At 44.7% G+C, this 12,676-nt stretch overlaps 1 protein-coding gene across 4 annotated transcripts in view; it reads right to left on the minus strand.

Moving 5' to 3' along the window:
- Positions 1 to 1,047: 1,047 nt before the first annotated feature.
- The window catches only part of TSHZ2 (teashirt zinc finger homeobox 2), a 208,440-nt gene continuing 196,811 nt past the window's right edge, over positions 1,048 to 12,676 (minus strand). For 3 of the 4 annotated variants that reach the window (XM_068208062.1, XM_068208063.1, XM_068208059.1), the window contains exon 3: positions 1,048 to 4,433. Coding sequence is in view for 1 of the 4 variants with exons in the window: in XM_068208063.1 (XP_068064164.1) it covers positions 4,432 to 4,433 (2 nt within the window). In the remaining 3 variants the exon portion in view is untranslated. The remainder of the gene's footprint in view (positions 4,434 to 12,676) is intronic. The other variant, XR_011004826.1, reaches the window with a different exon arrangement.

The raw sequence follows: 12,676 nt of genomic DNA on the forward strand, positions 1-12,676 counted from the left end.
GTATTGATCTGGAATCTGTGATCAATACTGTCTTTATAGAGAGAATTTTAAATATAAATTGCATCGTATATCTGTTGGTGAGGACAAAAGCCCTGTGTGATGGAGATCCCTCTCCGCCAGCCCCAGAGTGACAGTGGAATATGGAGAGGGGACAGGGGACAGAGCCACCACTTCAATCTCTGCCAAAAATCAGGCTGCCTTCCTCATTCCCTTGTGTCCTTAACAGGTTGGATCCCAAAAGAACACCCCCAGCACGACCCTGAGTGTCTGGGATGAGCCCGGATCAGGCCGTGGGGAACCAGCACCGAGCCAGGGTCCCCTCAGCAGCTCCCACCCAAAACCCCAATATTTCTTTTTCCTGGTCACCAGGGGCAGCTCATTTTCCACGCAAATCCTGCACGGGTGCTTCCCAGTGGGAATATCCCCTTCTGGTTTAGGAGCTGAACTGTGGGTATGAAGAAATCAATAAATATGGCACTTTATCAAAACATGATTAAGGAAAGAAAAAGAAGCCAAAAATTAGGGAAACAATCCTGCCATTTGAATGCATGAGAGTTGACTCCACAGCCTGTAAAACTGGCTTGGAAGGCTTCACCCCCTAACGTGCTAATATATAATTATTGATTTTTAAAATGACTTTTTATATCCTCCCTGATCTCTAAAAAAGCTAGGGAGGTCAGTCTTGTAAATACTTTTACAAGTAGGTAATAAAACCCATAATAACTTGCATTGACAAGTAATTACTGGGCAGGTTTGTTAGCAGATTCTCAAAGATATTCTTTAAACCCAACAATTATTATTGTACATGTGACAGCCATTTTTAAAGTTAAGTGTCCTTCTCCCTCTCAGCTTAAGTAACAAAAACCTGGAAAAAACACCTGAGACTGATCCACTGAAATTCTTATATATTAGGCCCCAAAGGGATGCTAATTACATCTCCCTGTTTTAAAATAGAACATTTTTTTTTCAGGTGATATGGCTTATTTTGACATGGATGGTGGCGGGAAGGGAACTCTGGTTTCTGAATAAATCTTTCAAAGCAGTGTGTAAGGGTAACAATTCTTCCTGCTTTATTTCAGTGCAAGAGCATAAACAGCTTGGATATGTGGTGTATCAATATGCCACTTGTTAATAAGCAAGGGCGTGAATCATAAATATTCTGCTGTTTGATCACCAGGCTTTTAATTAATGTTTTGATGATCTCCAATAAGAATAAAAGTCAGAACGATAGATATCGAGTAGCAACGACAGAGAAAAGATACAATGATTTTTTGTGCTACCTGATTTATATGACAGAAAAACTATCAACTCATCCAGTTTCGTACAGAGAAAAGAGAGGAGAGACGTACATTTTCCCTTTTTTATATCTTATTGTAAAAAAAAAAAACAAAAATCACTTAATTCAAATGTGCCTAAAACGTTCCCCGAGGACAGTGATGCAGGCAAAATGATCAAGCTTTAGCACCGTGTGATAAAGGTTTGTGGCCAGATTTTTAAACAGAGTAGCTGCTCCCACACAGTGAAAACTCCTGAGCAAAACCTGACCTCCCTCAGGGGGTTTGGCCTTTCCAAAATCTCCCCAAACTTGCAGCTCTGGGGTCCCGGGTGGGGCTGTGAACCCTATGGTCACCCTGAGGCACCGTAAAGGCTTGTCTCCTGCCAAAACTGAGCAGCTGCTGCCCCAAATAGCCCCAGCTCTGGGTGCTGTGGGCTGGCTGGGGACCCCAGTCCTCCTTTTTGTAGGAAGAGGCTCCTGAGAGCTCCCCGTGTGGGAATTCCTACAGCTTGGCATTGCCACAGGCACAAACCCTGCATGGAGAATCTATTAAAAACCAGCCAAACTTCCAGCCATGAGAGCATCAAGGCTGGGAGCTTCACCTGTCAGATGCTGCGAGCAGCCCAATATTTTCTCCCTGCACCCAAAAGCTTGGGGAAAGGAGCCACACATGCTGTTCCTCCCCTGGGTGATTTTCTGCAGTGCTCGTGGCCTTTGGGTCGGCACCAGAGGCCCCACCTTGTGCAACTTCACCTCATAACTCCGGCCTGGGCTGTGCAATTTAACAGCTTCTGAGGAGCTCGATGCTAATGCATTGATTTTGCTTTAATAGAATTTTGTTGTCGATGGCCAGTGCTCAGCACGGTGCAGGCTTCAATCTTAACCCATCTGAAGGCTCTGCTCGTTTCCAGTTGAGCTCCGTTCATTTCCAGTTGAATAGGTTAAGCAAAGACAGACCTCACTGTTCTCAATTCACTTTATGATCCTCCCATCATAAAAAATAATATCAGCACCTTGCTTTTCATGTCAGAACTACATTTGAGCTGCTATTCCCTATGCCCATGAGTAAATCCCATAAAAGCCGCCCCGTTGTACTGTCGCTATTTTTCCTTGTGGATGATTGATTGATGGATGAGTGCTGACACTTCAATGAAGCTATTTCGACTGCCATCTCAATCCGATGATGTGAGGGGTATATTTTCTGTCCATGCCTCATTACTTCAGAATGACATTCCTGGAACTTCATTTACTTTTTCCCTCCTTCCCTCAAGCGCCATATTTTTTCCCATCTAGGTTATGCATGCCATAAAAAAAGCAATTTGCGATTATATGTGGCATAAGGGCAACACTTTCCCTAGGAGGTAAATAAGAAGGGCCTTTTTTTCTCCTCCATGTGGAGTTTAGGGATCATGTCAAAATTTCCCGAGCAGTGCCAAAACAGGCCCTTCTGCACAGGCCACAGGGAATGCAGGGAACGTATTTAGTCTGATTTTGTGACTGCTGCACTTCAGTTATATCCTTGAACATCACGAACAAAACAACAGGAAAAGACACTCCAAAGCCCTTTCTGATTTGAGAAAGAGCCTCTTCTCCACTTGTGCCTCGCATACTTTGAATATTTCATTTGCCACGGAATAGCGATTTACAACTTGATCCAGACTTATTTTTCCTTGGAGACTAGGGGAAGTTCATCGTTAAATGCAGAGATGGATTTGTCTGCTGGAGGTTGTTTTCTCTGAGCGAGAGCAAGCAGGGCTGCGCCTGGATTTCCAAGCAGTGCACTAGGAACAGTGGGACTCGTGACATTGGCATATCCTGGAAGGTTCTGGGAGTTGACTTGGGACCCGATTTTAATCTGTGTAATACAGTATTCCCGTTAATAATAATGTATAATTAAGACATCCGTTAAAAATCCATAACGTTAATTTAATGGAGAAAATCTAATACAGTTCTATTGGAATTTTTACGTTAAATTAACTTTAACGGGCTTTTAATGGATGTCTTAATTAGATCTCATTATTAACGTGAATATTCCACAAATTAAAATTGGGCCCTCGAAGTTTTAATGAAAAAAGTTACAAGCACAAATTTGAAATTGCCATTTTTGTAGCCCCCTTCTCCCAGGTCGGGGTGGGTTTGAAGGCACGGCCGGCCGTGCTGGCCGGGCCGGACAGAGCTCAGACACTAGATTCTGATCCCAGTTTTGGTGGCACAAATCCAAAGCCACTCTGTTGACCACAACAGAGTTTCAGATTTGCACTCACCTAACTGAGAAAGGAATTCTACTTTTATTCTTTTATATCTATATATAGATATTTACATTGTGATATTTATATATAGATATATCTATATTTATATAGTGTTCAATAATCTAACAATAGTACTTTTGTTTAAAAATCCCTCCATCCCATGTGTCTCGTCATAAACCGTAATGGAGATTTAAATATATATATATATCTGAGGAATAAAACAAACTGAAAATAATCCATTTCAAACAAATCTTTGGCAGCAACATGGTTAAGCATAACTATTTGAACAACTTGCACAGAAGATTAACATTGTTCAGAGGTTTTTTGGCTCAGAATCTGTTTTAACTTAATAATTCTTGTACTTACTGTGATGTATTGATCCCTAGTGCAATGACTGGATTGGGCAACCCAGGTGCAACAGTAATAGCTGCACAGAATAGAAACATTTCCTTTAGACAAACTATCCCAAAGGGGTTATAAATAGGAAATGGACATTACCATGAAAAGTAAAGCTTCCAATGTGACTGCATCTTGTGTAGCACACTTGGACATTAAACTATGAAGAATTTTTTTTTCCTGTCAAGTGTTACAAATTGACGAAATAAGTACATCAATGTTCTCAGTCATTATCTTACTTCAGTGGCACTTTGTTTTAGTGACAGCAAAAAGGGACAGTGGAGACCAGACAGCCCCAGTGCAGTTTATCAATGAAAATCTAATATCGTCCATAAGCAGGGGAGTGGAAATCAATACTTCATTACCAAATTGTTAGTGAGGATGAAGAAGAATAGCAGGAGTTTTTTGGCAGCCTCCTCGGTCCGGGTTGCTGTGAGTTCAATGTCAGGGCCGCGGTGGCGAGCGGGGCCGGGCGCGGAGCGGGGCTGGAGAGCTGGACTAAGGCATTGGTCCTGCAAGCACAACAACAACAACACAGCCACAGTTACACGGTCTGCCCACAGCCACACCACCGACCTGGCACTTCCAGCCATGGAAATGCCTGCAAATGAGCTCTGCTTTATTTTGTGCACCCACAGGCTCACAACAAGCCAGGACACTCAAGTGTGGCTGGAACCCTGGTTCCACAGCCATGCAGGGATCACCGGGTGAGCTCCTGCTGGTGCTGAGGCTCTGCCTGGTCACTGAGCCCCTCAGTCTGCTTCTCCCCCACGTTCCTTAAACTTGGAGTTCCTTCCTGCAGCCAGCCAAGAACACGCTCTAAAATCCTCATGGAGAGTTGGACATCTTGGTACCCACACAGTGTCTATTCCCCATATTCCTGAATTATTCCTACTTGCTGTGGCACTCCCCCAGCATTAAAAGCCATCTTCCAATGGACCTTTTCCATCCTGCAGCTGCTAAAAGTGCTAAGTGACTCAAGTTGTGAAGCTACTGCTATACAGAGACAGAAGGGGCTTGTTTTATTTAATTTCAAGATACGGGTTTAAAAGTTCAGCCCAAAGTTGGGTTCTGCTTTGCTTATAACCTGGGAGAAAGATACTGAGGAAAGCAGTAGGAAAAAAACCAACTGGAAAAATAGGGTGAGAAATGAGGCAGGCAATAAGTAGAGTGAAAGGCAATCTGGAGAGAGCACAGAGGAAAAAAAGAGCTGCAGTGGGCAGAGAAATATGTTACAGAGAAATATATTATCTGTTCAAGGCCATGGATATTTCAGCAAACACAACTCAAATCCTGCAGTGTGTTCTCTGTGTTCTGGCTAAATCAACTGGAAATTCAGTAGCAGCTTTATTTAAAGTAAAATAAACTCAGCTTTTCAAAAAATTCCATATGAAAACAAAAAAGTCCATTGACTTCATGCTAGTTAGTTTATAATTTGGTTTGGTTTACAATATCTTCACCTTTTCAGTTTTCACAGTGATGCTGAGTTTTGCATTGGCAACCCAGACCTGCTGTGGAGAAACTGTTGGAAGGGAACAGGAGGTTTTGGCAGCTGAATGTAGAGACTTTTGGCAACTGAGGATGCATGGAAGTCAGTTTGAAATTGTGGTGAATACCTTGGATCATTATTCCCACTTAAAATATATTAAAAGCAATCCATGTTGACACTTTAAGATGTTGCCTTTAGATTTCAGAGGTAACGCTCCAGAGCAATTCTCACTTTGCAAAGCTATTATTTTTCACTGCAAAAGGGCAGAGGTGTGCCAGTTTATACCCTGCTTAAATCTTAAAGAAATCCAGAAGCATTGCTATTGTAGGGCCTGGAGCTGACACACAGCAAACGCTGCAGCCAAATTCTCACTGTGGGATCACCTCTGCGAATGATCCAAGGGAGACTGGGCATGGAAGAGGCACTGGGCTTTACCTTTCCAAGAGGTTTCCAGGATGGAAAAGTCCCTGTGACATCCCAGCTGAGTCCTGCCTTGGATCATACCAGGCCCTGCAGCATCTGCCTCCCTCACCGAGGTGGGACACAGGCACCATGGCTGTGGTGAGGGACAGTGGTGAGAGCAGGAGAGCAGGACTGGTGACTCTTCACTAGGTCAGCCCTGCCTGCAGAATATCATTAGGATAATTAAGCCAAATTAGTGTCACTGCAAGTGCTAAATCTGGGAAGGAATCTTGGAGTTACTGCAGAGCACTGGTTCCCTGCCAGTGGGAAATATTTATAAAAGCTTGGATTGGAAAAATGAAAAGCCAAACTCCTGCCTCCTTTTCTTTTTGTGCCATTGTGAGGAAGGCCCTGAGACTTTTGAATCAGCATAGCAATATCCCTGGTCACTTCCCTGTCACAGAACATCATTGAGGACACTGTTAGGCCTGGGCAGACACTTCAGAGGCACATTGATCAGAGGGAAGGTCCATGAGAAACTCTTCTGGCAACAAATAAACTTTTGAGGCTCAGTGTCCACGTACTTGACTAATGGTAACATCTATGCACAAGTCAAATCAATTGGGACTTGGCATTGATTTCCATGGGATAAGTACTTCACCCCTAAGGTCCTTTGGCCAACTGAAGTCTCCATCCTTGTGGGTTTTGTTAAGGTTTTTTTTTTTTTTTTTTCTTATTGATACCACTGCAGGCTGGGATAGGACTTTGGGAAATTAATTAGTGCAAGCGCTGATCAATAAGGGTCATAGTTCATGTATTTAATTATCAAGTCTGTAAGAGATTCAGGGAGTTTGTGGAGAGCTTGTCACCTGCAGTCAGGGCAGAGCAGCCTGCACATTCCAACAGCATGTGACGGGCAGAGTCTGGTGCTTCCTGGGCATGTGCTGAAATGTAGCTCACCTTGTGCCATAAAGAAAACTCCATCATTTAAATCATGTTCTGAAAATGTGGCTGAGGGTGTTCATTATACTGGTGTCTTGTACAGCATATGTGAAATATCAGTTGCAGATACTGAAGCTTTGCTTTTATTTAACACTAATTATCGAGCCATCAACAGATGTAAAAAGCCGTATCTATTTTAACGCGGATGTGTCAGGCCTCAGCATTCCTCCTAACAGCCTCCTTCCCTCTCCTTGTCCATGGCACAGCTTCCCTCTCCTCATCCCAGCACTGCCAGAAAAACACAGCTGTGAAACCTCTGAAACGGGAGCTCTCAAACACGTCTGCAGCCCCAGACAACTGTCAAGTGTGTGTCAGCAGCTCGTGGCACGCCAGGCTCCGGCGGTGGCAGCGGCACCGCGGGCTGGGCTGGGCTCCTGGAGCTCCCAGGGCTGAGCCGGGCTCGGCTGAGCTGGGCTCAGCTGAGCTGGGCTCACACAGCAGTGCCCGGCTCGCCTCCCACACCCCAGGGCTCCTCTGCTCTCTCCAGTGTCCCCTTTTCCCCTCGGCCAAAGGCCACACCAACGGAGTGACACGGCCTCCTCGGGGGTGCCCATCATGGGGTGGCTCTCAGGTCATGGAATCCCAGAATGGTTTGAGTTGGAGGGACCTTAAATCTCACCTTGTTCCACCCTTCCACAGACTCAGGGTGCTCCAAACCCCATCCAGCCTGGCCTTGGGCACTGCCAAGGATCCAGAAGCAGCCACAGCTTCTCTGAGCACCTGTGCCAGGGCCTGCCACCCTCAAAGGGAGGGATTTCTTCCTGACATCTCACCTAAATGTCCCCTCTTTCAGTTTGAAGCCATTCTCCCTTGTCCTGTCACTCCAGTTCCTGCTGAAGAGCCCTTCCAACCTCCCGGTAGGCCCTCTCAGATCCTGGAAGGTGCTGTGAGGCCCTTCCAGAATCTGAAGTCCTTTTCTTGGGGATTGCTGTCACCATTTGATTTTTGGGCTCTGCCACCTCTTCAGTGGCCCAGGCTGAGGTGGGATGAAACTCCAGAGCCAGGCAGATGACAGCAGCTTCATGCATTTATAATGTCTTCTCTCTATTTCCATATCTTTGCTAATATCATTTTACCAGCTCCTATTTATGCAATGGGATAACAAAAATGACAATATTCCTCTGTGATCCACCCACCACAGTCCATGGGAGCCTATGGATCAAAACTTTTCCAGGCTGCAGCTGCACCTATCACAATAAATTGCAGGACTCTTTAAAGGCCACATAGAAAGACACAGACAGGCCCTTTGTGGTTACCAAACATGTTATCTCTAGATGTCATTTCTGACCTACTTTTGCTAGATTTTTGCAGCAGCACAAAATCTGTTCCTTAAAGAACCATGCCACGTGCACAGTACCTAGAAAGGGGGAAACAGCAAATCTGGATATATTTTGTTTCATTTAGGACTCCTCTCACCATGAATTACAATGTTACAGGCTCTAAACGTCTTCTCGTTACCCATAATTATAACTAAAATTATATCAATCTAAACAGTAACTACAGGAATGATTCATCCTGATTGGGAGGAGCATGCTCCCTGGAGTTCTGCCTGCCCATCCATTTTAAAGCCTCGTGGCAGGAATAGCTTTCCAGAAGGTCATTTAACAGCACATTAAATAAATAAACAGAACATATTTGCTTCAGCAAACACACTCTAATAGGATGGGAAAACATTTTGGGAGAGGTGGGAATAACCCTCAAGAAAACCAAATCTTTCAGTTCTCACCTTGCTGGGGGTGCAGCACCCACCCAAAGGCAGGCAGAGGCTCCACGTGATGCCAGCAGGGACAATCCCTCATGTCCTGCGCACTGAAGGGTCCCACAGTCCACCAATGTCACCAGCAGCTCCCTGAGCCACTCATGTCCCTGCAGAAGCCACCAGTCTTTGTATATTCATCCTCAGCCACACGGAGAGGGAAGTGTGGAAAACATTTCTGATCTGAGCTTGTGAGAGTGTGGGGCAAGAGGAAGGAAATGTGGGCTCTAACTCAGCTGTTTCTGCCTGAACACAGTTAACTGCTGCAACACCAGCTGGAAGAATTTAGAGACCTTGCCTGGGATGATGCTTTTATCCCCATTGTTTGGAGCTTCGCAGGGAGCTGGGGCAGCAATGGTGCAGGAGGGACAAGGAGCTCAGTCCTGAAGGGAGCCAAACAGGAAGATGGGAAGAGACAATTTCCAAAGGCCTGGAGTGACGGGACAAGGGGGAATGGCTTCCAACTGACAGAGAGGGGGATTAGATTGGATATTGGGAAAATATTCTTCCCTGTGAGGGTGGGGAGGTGCTGCCACAGGTGGCCCAGAGAAGCTGCAGAGGGGTCAGAACAAAACTGGGGCTGCAGCTCCCCGTGGCTCCAGGGAGACCCGATGGAATCCTGGGCTGCTGGAAACAGCAGGATTTGTGCCACTTGTGTAGAGAGAGGCCAGGATTTCACCCCTGAGCCCAGTATGAGCCTCGAGGTGACACAGAGCACAAAGGGGTGGCATTCACTGGTCCCCCCACTTGCTCCTGCACCCCAGTACAGGGGTGTCTGGAAGAATCACAGATTGGAAAGAGAAACAAAATACAGGGAGCATTTAACTTCTATTTCTTCCTGTAAATAAAGTATAGCCATCAAATCACAATGTATTTGGGAGCACATCTTATTGACAGCCTATTCTTGGCGAGGGGAAAAAAAAGTGGATTTTTTTGGCAAAGTTTCCTAAAGATTAAATTGTTCATTGTACAGGGCACCATCTGCCCTTGGAGAGAGATTTAGTTGATGGCAGCTGCAACCAAAGTGTGGAAGATAAAACTGAATTTCTGGTTTCTTTTCAACTAGCAACTGTCATTACAGGTCACATGCAAACTGTGCCATTTTCTGTGACAAGCAGGTTCTGTAGGACTGGGTGCTTGCTACATTTTAAAGTGCCACCTGTAAGGATCCCAGCCGAGAAACAGCCTTTGGAACACACCTTGCAAAATGTGAATTTACAGCACGTAAGACAAAGCAATTATGGACCAACCATCTGGACAAGGGCTGTGTGTTCCAGACCCAGGTGCACAGGGATGGAGGTCAGGAGGAACTCGGGGGTCTCTCAAAGGTACATCCCTCCATTCATCTGGGTGCTTAAAAAGGCTTAAAAGGTGCTTAAAAATTATCTGCAAGAGTTCACTCAACTGTTGCATAATCCACAATTGCCTCCCTGTTTTCATTGGAGTGCAATTCCCCCTAAGAGTAAACTCCACATTTTTTAAACCCTGAAAAGAATTTCTAAATCACCAAACCCGAGGCTGCTGTGGGTGGGTTTTTCCTCAACCCCACCTCTGAGCTATGACACTGAAATATCTCAATTCACTGTGAGCAGCAAAGGCCTCTTGACAGTGGAGAGATGCTGATTTGTCTCTGCACTCTGAGTTACTTAAATATCACACAAACCTAGTCCTGGCCACAGCAAACCCCTCCAGCAGGGAATTTTTTACCTCCTCCCTCTCTCCAGAGCACTTTCACAGGAGAATGATGTTCCCTTTCTCCTCGGAACAAAACGGGAGGGGAGAAGTTAAGAGCACACTGGTAGATTTTATTAGGACTAAGAAGCAAAGCAAAACAAAAAAGCAAACCCAAAGCTCTTCCCTTTCATCCCTGCCTTGCTATGAAAATGCCTTCATATTTGCAGGCTTGCTGACAATATTTCAGGATGGTACATCACACACTGTCTCGTCTGGAACAGCAGACATTGTCAGTGCTGGGAGACAACCACTCTCTGGTTTGTACTTCACAAAGATTCTCTATAAAGCATTTCTATAGAGGAAAAAAAAAAGACATTTTTGAAATTTGTGAGTCTCTCAGCCTTTCAGACAAGGATGAGTTCTGGTTAATTTTTTTCTGATGATTTCCACGTTTTCTGCAAGGAAAAACAACAGCTACCATTGCCTTAAGACAGACTGAACTAGTTGTAACATGCCTAGATAAGAGATTCTTTTTTTTTCATGTGAAAGAATTTGCAGGACATAAATTCCTTGTTCTTAAGTTTATCCTCTTTGGTTTAACTTGTTGGTCTTCTCTCCCATTTTATCACAGTAGAAGGGGATCATGTTTTGAAATAGAAAATGCTACCATTGGTAGCTTTTTGACCAATCTGCTTGGTCAAACCTGCTTGATTAAACCTGTGCTTTTGGATAATAAGATTACTTTAAAAATATATTAAATATTTAAGAAATATTATTTAAATATTATTTTAAAATATTGTTTAAATAAAGGCTTTGCCTTTCCAACAAGATATTGCTCATCATTTCAGGTGTTAGTGCCTCTGATGGCTCTGTGTTGTGCCCAGACCATCCAAGCCAAACCTCCTTGGGAAGGCTCCCACTTCCACATCTGCTGCTGCAGAACAGAACCACACTCACCCCTGCTTTTCCCTGGGGACCTGCACCTTCCTCCATCCACATCTGACTGAGCCCAAACCCCTCCAGGATTGGGGCCTTTAAAGAGGCATCCAGAAATATGTTTCAATTTTAAGACTCTGCCTGTTTGGGTTCCTTTCTGCAGAGAGCATTAGTGGGTCGGAGTGGAGGCTGCTGCTGTGAATTAGTGTGGGATCTGCTGCTTTCTCCTTTCTTTGTGAGGAAGCTCTTAAAACACAAATTCCCACCTTAAAAGGCGAACGGGCGCGAGCTGCGAGTAAATCACGGGCTCTGTGGTGCCAGAGCTGCACATGCTCTTCTGCTGCTGATTTGTCTACAAAATATATCACATGCCAGTTACTTGAATTAGGATCACGGGGAGAAGGGAATCATTAGAGAGTAGAAGGAACTCTAACACATAAAGAAAACTTATCCGTTTGTCTCCTCAGCGCCGCCTGTTTTATTTCCTCTTCGGGCGCTGACAGCATTGATGAGGCAAAGGATGCTGTAATCCTGAGCGATTGTTTTTGGGGGGAGCATCATTAGGGCTGGAAGTGTTTGGTACAGCGAGAGCTCTGCATTTCCAGACCCTTTTCCCGGGTCACTCGGCGGTGTTTGGCGGTGCTGGAAGGTGGAGGCACAGCCTGGATCAGGTATTTCCCTCCTGGAGCCGTTTCCTTTGCTCTCAGAGTGCCTTGGAAAGCCAGGTAAATTAGACTTGGAGAAAGGGACACTGCATCTTTGAGTAATGAGGCTGGGAAACAGGGAACACATTTTCCACTAGCTCATGTCTCACTGTATGGCATTCTGATTTCCTGACACTTCATAATAAATCATTGCTTATCACTCACTTGGGAACATAACATGGTTCAAGTTAAGATTCGTTAGTGATTGTAAAGAAGAAACATGAATTGCTCTCTATCAGGGCTTTTTGATCATCTTTCTGTCCACTGCAGGTGTTTTTTTAATCAGAATATTTACAGGAGCCATTGTCTAAGGCATAAATAAAAAGGAGAAGAAAGAGCAGAAAATATGAATAATGAAAATGAATTTATTTCTCTTATTTATGTGTTTTAGTAAACATTTGGCAATTGCTTTGCACAGCAGCTTGTATTCAGTGTCATGGGCTGCTGCACCAATATAAGTTTGTAAAGCTGGGGTTTTAAATATATATACGTGAGTGTGTGTCTATAAAAAGAACCCTAAATGCCAATACATTCATTTTCTGGAGAAGAAGGTTCTAGCAAACACATCCAGAGCCTGTTTGCCCTTAGGATGGCTTCCACAGGGAAAAGAGAGGCTGATCCTGGTCCTGCTGGGCCACCTTGGACCAGTGGGAGTGGAAACCTGGTGACCTCAGAGGCTGAGTGGCTCTAATGGGATGAGACTGGGATGTTCCCTGCAGCCAAGAGTCCATCAGATCTGTGGGAAACAGGGATATTTTCAAAAAAAGGGATATCTGAGAGCTGGGACAACCT

The sequence above is a fragment of the Anomalospiza imberbis genome, chromosome 17, assembly GCF_031753505.1.
Source record: "Anomalospiza imberbis isolate Cuckoo-Finch-1a 21T00152 chromosome 17, ASM3175350v1, whole genome shotgun sequence".
Lineage (NCBI taxonomy): Eukaryota > Metazoa > Chordata > Aves > Passeriformes > Viduidae > Anomalospiza > Anomalospiza imberbis.